Here is an 11,749-nt window from a genome sequence, read left to right on the forward strand (position 1 = left end):
AGCTTAGCCTACACTATGGTATATTGTACACATTTTCTTTAAAAAACTATCTTTTAGGGTTACCCCATGTCAGTATGGAGTTGACAGATATTGTGGCGGGTGCCACATGACCTCAGCGTCTGTATCATTGTGCATGGTACAATTGGAGGAAATTTGTGGATCTCACAATGAGACATATTTAAGTTATATTTCGACTTAAAGACGCTTTGTTTAACGAAAAATAACCTTACCCCATATAAACAGAGTACCTAGAGATTCATTTACGCTAACTAGAAGCAAGAAAAGCGCCCTGAACTGAGTTAAATATGGCGAAATAAGCTTAACGCGTAATCGATTTCCAAACCAATTTATAATACAAGAGCAATCTAAGAATATATATATATATATATATATATATATATATATATATATACAGTATTATTGGATACAGTGAAGTAAACCATAACATTTTAAAAGACCAATGGAAAAGATGCATATTAATACCATATTATACAAATATCAACATAACAAATATGCATCTTTTCCATGGGTCTTTTAAAATGTTATGCTTTACTTCACTGTATCCAATAATATTGTATATATATTCTTATATTGCTCTTGTATTATAAATTGGTTTGGAAATCGATTACGCGTTAAGCTTATTTCACCATATTTAACTCAGTTCAGAGCGCTTTTCTTGCTTCTAGTTAGCGTAAATGAATCTCTAGGTACTCTATTTATATGGGGTAAGGTTATTTTTCGTTAAACAAAGTGTCTTTAAGTCGAAATATAACTTAAATATGTCTCATTATGAGATCCACAAATTTCCTCCAATTGTACCATGCACAATAATATAGACACTGAGGTCATATGGCACCCGCCACAATATCTGTCAACTCCATACTGACATGGGGTAACCCTAAAAAATAAATTTTTAAAGTAAATTGTTTTCTTCTTAACTATACAAACCCGAGGCTCTTTACATTAGGAATTACAGCACAGCTGGAAACAGCCGTTGAATTTTCAAACAAGGTGGTCTGGCAGTTAACTACAGTATGGGAGGCAGGGGTCCCGCCTGCCCAGATGTAAACTTTCTAATTTGCCTTTCGGCCCAGGTGTCAGACTGAGGGGTAACTAGACCCTGCCCACTACCGGGGAAGAATAGGTACAACAGTGCTGAAGAGCCCAATTCGTTTGTGCCGTATGTCCATAAGAGGGGAGGTGGGAGGGCTTTGATCATGTAGTTACTTGGTAAGTATATATAAAAATGACATTTTTATAATAAAGTTTTTTATATACTTTTACCAAATCATTACATAGCTATTAGTTTCTACTTTACGCGGCAGCTCAAAATTCAAAATACGCAGTAGCGCTCTTTTGTTTTAGGAGTAGGTTTACAGCCCTGCCCACTTTCGAGGAAGGATAGGTACAACACAGCTAAAGAGCTCAGTTCGTTATGCTCCATGTCCATGAGAGGGGAGGCGGGAGGGCTCCGATCATGTAATTATTTGGTAAGAATACTGTATAGAAAACTTTATTTTATCATAAAAATGTCATTTTTATATACTTAACTTACCAAATAATTACATAGATGAATCCCACATTGACAGGTGGTAGGATGCATGGACAAAACTACTCAAAAACACTCAGAGATGGAGATGAATTTGAAATAGAAAATTACCTAGCATCGTGAAATGCTTGTTGTAACCTTACTTGGTGAGGGAACGACAGCAAGTAGGTACTGCCTCTGGTCGGAGCTCCTTTCAACCTGTAGCGGTGTGGCGGTAGAGCCAAGAGTCACCTCTGCTTTAGTGGGTGCTTTGCAACGTAGGAGTCAATTGCAGGTTACCAACGCTAACAATCCAAAAAAGACACATCGAAATATGTGCATGTGCCTTTGCCCTGGGCGCAGTACAAAAATATGACCAAATAAAATTTAAAACCTACACCACAAACATGTTAAAATTCAAACCAACTGATGGCACTCACGACACAGTGGCAATCAGGCTCCCAAGAAAACACCAACCCTTATTCAAGGCGAGTGGATAGAGAAAAAACAAAGACATTCCTCCTATCCCTCATTCCCCAAAACCATGCCAGCTGCAAAGTACAGGCCTAGAGTAGGCTACTGCATCTTTCATAAACTTTTTCAACATCACGCAGTTAGAACACTGCAAATACTGATTGCATTTCCGATACGTGGACTGCAGGGGAGAAGTCGGCAAAAGGTTACATTTGAAGGCCAGCGAAGTCGCAATTCCCTTAATTTCATGTGCCTTGACCTTACATAAAGGGAGGACATCCTCCTGAATCCTAGAGTGTGATTCAGAAATCACAGTCCTCAAAAAGAATGTTAAGGCAACTTTTAGATAGAGGACAACTGGGGTCTTTAACCGAACACCACAGGTTCGGAGAAGAACCTCTAATACCCTTGGTTCTCCATAAGTACTCGTGAACGGATCGAACTGGGCAAAGGACTCTTTCCTAATCTGATTGACCTAGAATGTTAGACATGCTCTTGACTGAAAAGGAACATGGCCAGGGTCTAGCAGGGTCTTTGTTCTTCACCATGAATCCTAAGGTCAAGGAGAAAACAGCGTCACCTTGAGCAAAGCCTACCCTCTTATCAAGGGCATGTAACTCACTAACCCTTTTAGCCGTCGTTAAAGCCATCAGAAAAAGCCTTCCTCATCAGGGCTCGGAGAGAAGAAGATTCCAAAGACTCAAAAGGCGGGCATGAGAGCAATTTGAGAACTATATCGAAGTTCCACGCTAGTTCAGAACTTTTTTCTTGCTTACAAGGACTGTATTCAGAGATTTCACCAAGTCATTTATATCCTGATTTGAAGAAAGGCCTATTCCTCTGTGTTTAACGACAGAATTCAACATTGCTCTATATCCCTTAATGGTTGAAGTAGCTTAACCTTTTGAGGATCTGAGGAAGAGCAAAAAATCTGCAATTTGAGCTACAATCATGTGAGAAGAGGATACATTTCTGTCTCGACACCAGCTCCGAAAGACTGTCCACTTAGCTTGGTAGACTGTAGCAGATGATCGTTGCCTACATTTTGCAACAGCTTCTGCAGCCTTCCTTGAAAAACCTTTCACTCTGACAAGCTCCTTAACAGTCTGATGCCTGTCAGAGCGAGAATGGATAAGCCTACATGAAAACGTTGAAAATAAAGCTGTGTGACAAGGTTCCTCTTCTGAGGTAGAAGCCTTGGATAATCTACCAATAGACTCAGAACATCAGGGAAACCACTCCTTGTGTGGCCAAAAGGGAGCCACTAGGGTCACTAAAGTGTTGCTGTGGGAGCTGAACTCCAACACTTCCCTTACCATGCTGAAGGGAGGGAAGGCTTAGACGTTGAGATCCGACATGTATCCAGTGCCCAAGCTTGCAGATTTGGCGTCAGGGAACGATACAGAGGGAGATGGTGGTTTCTTGACGTTGCAAACAGGTCTACCGACAGTTTTTCCCCACAACTTCCACAGGTCTCTGTCACAAAGAACTGAAGAGCCAGGAATATCGCCTTCAATTCTTTTACACTTATATGAAGATCCCTTTCTGTCGGAGACCATAATCCTGATACCTCTAAAACATTGAGAAAAGCTCCCAAACCCAGATCCAATGTGTCGGAGTACAACATTAGGTTGGAGTTCACAGGCGACAGTGGCATCCCTGTCACAAATCTGTCCTCCAACAGCCACCACCAAAGGTCCTCCTTAATTTCGGGGGTGATTTCGAAGACGAACAAATCTGGAAATACTTTCCTTGTCAATTGGCTCTGAGATAAAAGCGTAGCGGTCTGATGTGTAACCTGCCCAGAGGAACAAACTTCTCTATTGAGGACAGTGTTCCTAAAAGGCTCATCCAAGCATTGGCTTAGCAGGATGGGTGAGAAATGAATTCCCGGACTTTCGAGATGCTATTGAGAATCCTTTGTTGGGATGGAAAAGCCAGAAAATTCTGAGAATTTATCACTATCCCCAAATATAGAATCGACTGTGTGGGGACTAACTGCGACTTCTTGAAGTTTCTAAGTAATCCTAAATCTTGCACAAGCTGAATAGTCTTCTGAAGGTCCTCCGTGCACTGGGCTTCCGAGGGGGAGCGTAGGAGCCAATTGTCCGGGTACAAAGAAGCATTTATCCCCATGAGGTGTAACCACTTCTCTAATGGAGCAAGAACATGGGTAAAATCTTGAGGGGCCGTGGCGAGGCCGAAGCACAGGGCCCGAAGCTGGAAGACCCTGTCCTGTAACACGAATCTCAGATACTTTCTGTAGTTCTGATGAACTGGAATGTGGAAGTATGCGTCCTGCATATCTATCGTCACCATCCAGTCTCCCTGATGGACGGCTGACAGGAACGAGTGATTCATTTCCATCTTGAACTTCATAGTTTGAATAAAGAAGTTCAGAGCACTGACATCCAGAGCACTAACGTCCAGGACAGGTCTCCATCCCCCCGATGATTTGGGAACTACAAAGAGGCAATTGTAAAATCCCTCTGTGCTTGTGTCCTCAACTTCCTCCACTGCCTGCTTCTCAGGCAGTGCCGAAACTTTGCGAGACAGGGATGAAAATTTCTCTGAGCCGACAGAGTAGGCTGTCAACCTGAGGGGAGGAGTTACTAAGGGAGGTTCCTCCCTGAAGGGGACTGTGCAGCCTTCCTTTAAAACTTGTAGCACACAACGATCTACTCTAATCTCCCACCTGCTCCAAAAATGAAGGAGCTTTGCTCCCACCAGGACACTGAGGACAGGTAACTCACTTGTGAGGGACGGGTTTGTTGGAAGGCTTTTTGGTGGGTTATACTGGACACAAATTGGCTCTTGGACGGGACTGGAAGCGACCTCTGTTTCCTCGAAAGGGCTGCTGAGCCAATGGAGAAGAAGTCCTGGTAGAAGGAACAGAAGCAGAAGAAGGACGTGCAGGGATACTAGTCCTCTTGGCAGACTGAGCGAGCAGGTCTTGGGTTGACTTCTGCAGTTCACCTGTCACTCGTTCCAAGGTCTCTTGCAGAAACAAACTGTTACTGTCTAAGGGAGCGAACAGCAGGGAAGAACGTTGAGAGGGAGTGACCCCCTTTGAAGTGAACAAGCACCGCAAATCTCGCTTCTTAAGAACTCCAGTAATAAAAATGGTGGCTAACTCATGGGCGCCATCTCTCACTGTTCGATTTGCGCAGGCCAGAACACCCGGCCAATCCGAGGCAAAATTCTCTTGAATTTATGAACAGACCTCAATCTTCTTTGCTAACGCTCCTGCAGTCCAATCGAGGGAACTCAGAACCAAGAGGACCTTATAAATATCCTTCAACAGATGATCTAACTCCAACATCTAACTCCAACATGGTAAACATAATCCTAGCAGAAGAGAAGACTGATTGATGTGTAGCATCTATGAGACTGGAGAAGTCCCCTTGAGAGGAGGCAGAAACTCCCATGGAAGGAGCTTCTCCAGTGGCATACGACAGATGCTTCTGTCATATCAGAGGAGGAGGTGAACAAAACACTGCTTTACCAACGTCCCCCTTCTCTGACAACCACGTCGATATGCACAAGAGATTTCATGGATGAGGAAGAAAGAAACATACCCGGCAACTTAACAGACCCTGTCAGTTGTCGCATCATAAACACCAAACCTGGAGAGGATGGAGCGGCAGGAGAAAAGAAGTCTGGATAGCACACCAGGAAGAACCGCAAAAAGAGCCGAATAGTTCGACATGGGAGCGTCGTCATCCACAGGTTTCTCCTCTGAGGAAATCGGGGACATCGGAGGGTCCAAGGGAACCTGAGTCGCTGCAGCTGGTTTCTGTAACAGGTTCAAAATATTATCCAAACGGCACTGAGTAGGAGCCAAAGACAGATCCTCAACCACAAGAGGACTGGCACTTGTAACGTCAGGAACACGGAGTCCCACCTGTGGCGCCGAACAATCACTGGCAGGAGGACAAACATCAACATTAGCGCCCACTAACACTGGGAGCTTGGTTCCTGGGGGCCCGCTCACAGGCCGATCGGACATAACAAGTTTACTAATATTAGCACTTCGGATGTCTGCAACTTGGACACTGGGCGCCCATAAGATGGGCGCTCAACTGCTGGGCGCTCATGTGATGGAGGCTTGGACAATTGATGTCCATATACTGAATGCTCATATAACACACGATCACTCTCGGGGTGCTCGGACACTGGGCGCCCACGAACTGGGAGTGCGAACAATGGGCGCCCAAGAGCTGGGAGTGCGAACAATGGGCAGTCATACGAAGGGCGCTTGGACACTCGATGATCATAAAATCACAATTTTTTAAAGTAAATTGTATTTTTCATAACTATACAAACCTGTGGTCCTTTACATTAGGAATTACTTTCAGCGGAGCTGGAAACAGCCATTGAACTTTCAAACAAGGTGGTTAGGCAGTTAACTACCGTCCAGGAGGCAGGAGTACCGCCTACCCAGATGTAAACATTGCTATCTGCCTTTCGGCCCAGGTATCAGATTGAGGAGTGGAATGAGGTGGGCACGAAATGTAATGTAAAGGACCTCGGGTTTATATAGTTAGGAAAAATACAATTTACTTTTAAAAATTGTTTGTTCCAACATGATATACAAACTGTCAGCCCTTCACATTAGGAAGACTCACTGGTTGGAGGAAGGAATCTGAGTGAGGCTCTATGAACTGACTGGAGTTCACCACACCTTATCTTCCCTTCCTGGTCGATAGAGAGAGAAAGGGAAAGCTGCTTCTGACAAAATGATCGGGTTGTAAGAAACACAGGTTTAACTGTCAGACTTCTGGGTCCCTTTGCATGAAAGAGGAATATTCAGTTTATGCAAAGTAGGCTAGGAAGAACTTGGAGTCAGTGACATTAAGGCAATCACAAGCATTGGGTTTGTCTTATTGTCATGGTATCCTTCCCCCACCTTGCAAGGGGAAGGAGTGGGGTTGCTTCTATAAACCTGAACGGAAAATAGAACAGGAGCTCCCGTTGAGTGCTTACCTGCATTGACCGCCAGGTCCAGCATGTAACAGCATGTCCGCTCCCTGCTCGTGGGAAGAGAGCCGAGATGGGGAGAAAGAAGAGAGGCCAGTCACTCCACATTCATTCTCCCAATCACAACCGTACATCTTAAGCGAGATGCAACCTGTCCTGTTAGAGGAGCCGGGTAAGCTACACAACTTGTTGAGCAGCCACCACAGGACCCAAGGAAAAAGTGTCCAAGGACTTGTGAGCAACATCCCAGAGGTAGAAGGAGGTGAAGGTGGTCTGTTGGGACCACACACCTGCCTTCAGCACCTGCAGAACCAACATGTTCTTCCGGAATGCAAGGGACAGACCATTGCTGTGGACTTCGTGAGCTCTCAGACGAAGCGTAGCGGTGTTGTCTTCTCCAGCAGCAGAATACACTCTCCTTATCGTCTCACGAAGCCAGAAAGAGATCGTGTTCTTGGACACTTCTTTCTTGGTCGAGCTTGGCACTCGAGGAAGTGCCAGCACGAAGAGTAGGAGCACCTGCATGCCTGGACTCTTTCTCCCGTCCTGTGCCCGAATCAGTATGGAGAGAGGTTTCTCCAGGACCTGACCAAGGTAATCGGGTCAAGGAGACCCGGGTACTCGGCGCGGCTCGTGAACGAGTGTCCGACACAGACCCGCTGGCCTTAGAAGCAGGCTTCTTCAGCACAGCAGGGCAGGGGGGGGTGCAAACCATGGTTTGCATGCCCTCAGCTCCCGACACGACTGACCCGGGGGTCAACAAATCAGTTTCCTGGCCCCGTGAGCCAGGAAGAGCCAACGAAAGATCCCACTGCCTTCCCTGTGGAAGGAGGCAGTCCCTTAGAAGTCTCAGGGCAAGACTTTTTCTGGGGGGGGGGGGGAGACACAGGCTTCTTCTTCTTCGGCTGGAGAGCCTCAGAAGAAGAAGAGGTAGCAGAAAACGAGGACGATGAAGATGAAGACAACGGCGACACCTTCCTAGACCTCCTCTTCGACTTCTTCTTTGTCATCTTATCCAGGATGGCAGTCAGGTCCCCCATCCACGAGGGAGCAGCAGATGACACAGGCGCAGTCAGGGGAGCCAGGGAAGCAGGCGCAACCTGGGTAGCGGAGATGTTGGTGCTCTGGCCAGCAGCTACCGGGGCAGGTGGAGCAGCACGGGAGTCAGGAAAGCCAGAAGACGGTGCGAGGGTCGAAGGCACGGTTGGAGCACGAGTGGAAGCCAGGCCGGGCCGAGAGTCAGGGTATCCAGGAGCCAGAACCGGAGTCGGGAACAAGTGTGGGTCGGCAACAGGAGCAGGCATGGAGATATGTGGCACCAATGAAGTCACCATCCTTGAGGGGCCAGGCAGGGATAACGGGGCCAGGAAACCAGGAGGCAGCGGCACAGTATGGAGCGTGGCAGGAGCAGCAGACACCTGGGTGCCCAGGTGCCAGGCCACCGTCACAGGCAGCTTGCCAAACAATGTCATGGTGACGGTTGTGGTGGTGGATGTGGTGTCTGAGTGGGTCGACACCGGAGTGCCTGAAAGATGGGGTACCACACCCTCCAGTGAAGGAATGCCAGGAAGACCCAGGTGCAGCCAGGTAGCGGCGAGGTCAGATACCTGGCTAACAAGAGAAGCTTCCACCGCCAAGCCTGAGGATAAAGTTGGGTCAAAAACGGAAGCCTCTACTTGCTTTGGGGGAAAAAGCTCGCCCCTGGAGCGAGGAGAGGTCCCAGAGAGGATGTCCTGATTGTCCGCTCCCCCACGACCTTCCACATCCGACGAAACAAATGAGTAAGGGGAGGGGTGAGTCCTCACCCGAGGGAGAGGAAGCAAGAAGGGGAAGCTTGCCGGGAGGAAGAAATGATCCCGACGGGTCAGTCACCAAGGGAGTCGTCGGGGGCGTATAACCCTCAGACAACGCCCTGGGGGGCTTCCTTCGGTACTGCTGCCTCACCTCAAAGTTCACCCACTGCTCGGCAGACCAGGAACAACACTCGGCACAAGGAGAGGCACATGGACACACGTGTCCTCTGCCGGTGGGGCAGATGGCGTGTGGGTCCATATCCACTCTAGAATGAAACGCATTACAGTTCTTTCCTCCCACCCCAGGACACACACGCTGGGGGAAGGAGGGCTTGCGGGGTTTATCCACATTCATGATGATGAAAACAAGCAAAAACAAGAAAGATCCCACCGGGAAAAACGGCTCAACAGCAGTCAGGGCAGAGAGCGAGAAAACACGTTTGCAGCACACGACGGCCGAAAGCAAACTGGAATGTTTACACCTGGGCAGGTGGTACCCTCGCCTCCTGGACAGTAGTTAACTGCCTAACCACCTTGTTTGAAAGTTCAACGGCCGTTTCCAGCTACGCTGAAAGTAATTCCTAATGTAAAGGACCGACGGTTTGTGTATCGTATCAGAACAAACTAACATTCAGTGCAACTTGGCTCAAATAACTTGACACATCTTCAGTTGGTCTTGTACTGACTTCATTTGTTGGCTGTACTTTGTTTGGGCAGCAACTCTTCCAAATGTCTTGGACACCTTGTCTCAACAGCCTGCTGAGTCATTACACATATTCTAAACTAATATTAGGCTATAGTAGCTTTGATGGTTTTGGCCAACTGGCTGATTTTCCAACTAAGCAGTACAGCCTAATCATGGAAGCCTCATGACCTAATATATAATAGTACTAAGAAATAGCTCTCCATAGGGTATTACTTTAAAAATTGATTTTACCTTTAGTATTTTGTTGCTTATCAAGAATTTACTGTTATTTACTGTACAACGGCCATCCTGGAATGCTATCGTGCACGTGCAGTGTTATAGGGAAACTTTTGGCAGAAAGTGGAGTTTCCTTCACTGGGGAGCGGAGCCCCCTGAATAAGTAACACGGCCTGCTAGGTTAGGTTAAGGTACGTTAAGTTAGTATAGTTCCTTTCATAATAGGTTTCCTTAGCCAATCCCTTCTTAAGTAAGTATACCTTAGTTTAACCGGATCACTGAGCTGATTAACAGCTCTCCTAAGGCTGGCCCAAACGATTAGATTTATTTTACGTGGCTAAGAACCAATTGGTTACCTAGCAACGGGACCTACAGCTTATTGTAGAATCCCAACCACATTATAGCGAGAAATGAATTTCTATCACCAGAAATGAATTCCTCTAATTCTTCATTGGTCGGTCAGAGAATCGAAAGCGGGCCAGCAGAGTGCTAGCCGAGAACTCTACCGGCTCGTCCAACGAGGCACTACGAGCCTTGACTCGAGCCGTCCAGAATGTCACCTAGCCCAGGGCTGAGGCTCGCCGAGGCTCTCAGTTTTAGGGGTAGCCTAAATCTAAGCAAGCGCTCCGCATGAACTATTACCTAGGAAATTGATTTTTCCTGTACTTTTAGTGCTGCTGATGAAGGAGGTATTGTTAACCTCAAATCCACCCAGCATGGTTGGGGACCCTTTGGGAACGCTGGGTTTTGGAAACGTTGGGAGAATGACCGGACGGCCACGTTGTCGTCATGGAATGGTTCCGTGCACGCGCGAGCCATCGGGGACCCACAGGCTACGTTCATGAAGGGATTAGTTCCTCACTGGATGAGTTGGTATCGTTCTTGGCTAGCACTCCGCTGGGCCCGCGTTCGACTCTCCGGCCGGCCAATGAAGAACTAGAGGAATTCATTTCTGGCGACAGAAACTCACTTCTCGCTACAATGTGGTTCGGATTCCACAATAAGCCGCAGGACCCGTTGCCAGGAAACCGACTGGTTCCTAGCCACGTCAAATAAGTCCAATCCTTCGGGCCAGCCCTAGGGGAGCTGCTAATCAGCTCAGTGGTCTGGCTAAACTCAGGTATACTGAACTTTTCGAGTCCAGGCTCAGACATTCTGAGACTCTAGGCTTCGCTCGGCTGACCTGTCATTCAGCCATGTCACCGAGTGACCCAAAATCAATCGCCGGCGAATAAGCAGATATTCCTCCCCGGATTCGGGGATCAATATGTACCCGGGGGCAGCAGCCCCCCTGCCCCAATCCCGGGCAGGGTAAGGTGAACGAGCCTACGAAGGAGGTAAGGGAGGCTGGTGACAAGCAGAGGAGGCCTACAAGATCGGACATTTCACAACACGAACGTCTCTAGCAACACTCACCCCATAAACCAGTCGACGGTGTCCCGTAGATATTCTGGTAACTTATCCAGCTTGGCGGTGTGTTTTTTGTTATCCAAAAAATAAATAAAAATTAAATTAGACGTTTATGGAATAACACAACACTGTCACTGAAGTACCAGACATACCACACTCTCCAGGATTCTGAATACTGTGAAATGTTGTGCACTTTTTTTTACTTCTGGCTCAGATGCCCACGATAACCTCGTAAAATGTGTAATTCTATATTTTTTTGCAGAAATATTCAATAAAACCGTCCTTCGTGAAAAAATAGGACGAATGTTCAGTACAAACAAATACTTAATTTCACGTAGCACTGGAACGATAGCACTCATGACCATATTTTGTGATTGTATTTAATCTCACCATAATTATTTCATGGCAGTTTCTGAACTCAAGCAGTAGGTGAAATTGCATAACGCCAATAAGAAATTCCTATTTTTTTCAACTGTTGTAATAAGATAATATAGTGTCGCCATCCTGGCGCAGTTTCATATTTTCACTTTTCATTGAGACTTATTGAAGAAAGATAATGCACAGAAATCGTTGAAAAAAAGTTATACGCTTTATAAAAACGTTCACGGCGACAAGTATTTCTGTGAAAAATCCCCATACAAA

General features: G+C 46.6%; 1 protein-coding gene across 2 annotated transcripts in view; it reads right to left on the reverse strand.

Moving 5' to 3' along the window:
* Nucleotides 1-11,285, reverse strand: part of Mob2 (MOB kinase activator 2) — a 354,696-nt gene extending 343,411 nt beyond the window's left edge. The window contains exon 1 of one of the 2 annotated variants that reach the window (XM_067121705.1): nucleotides 11,114-11,285. In XM_067121705.1, the coding sequence (XP_066977806.1) occupies nucleotides 11,114-11,118 (5 nt within the window). In that variant the 5' untranslated portion in view covers nucleotides 11,119-11,285. The remainder of the gene's footprint in view (nucleotides 1-11,113) is intronic. The other variant, XM_067121702.1, reaches the window with a different exon arrangement.
* Nucleotides 11,286-11,749: the final 464 nt, after the last annotated feature.

This window comes from Macrobrachium rosenbergii, chromosome 19 (genome assembly GCF_040412425.1).
Source record: "Macrobrachium rosenbergii isolate ZJJX-2024 chromosome 19, ASM4041242v1, whole genome shotgun sequence".
Classification (NCBI taxonomy): Eukaryota; Metazoa; Arthropoda; class Malacostraca; order Decapoda; family Palaemonidae; genus Macrobrachium; species Macrobrachium rosenbergii.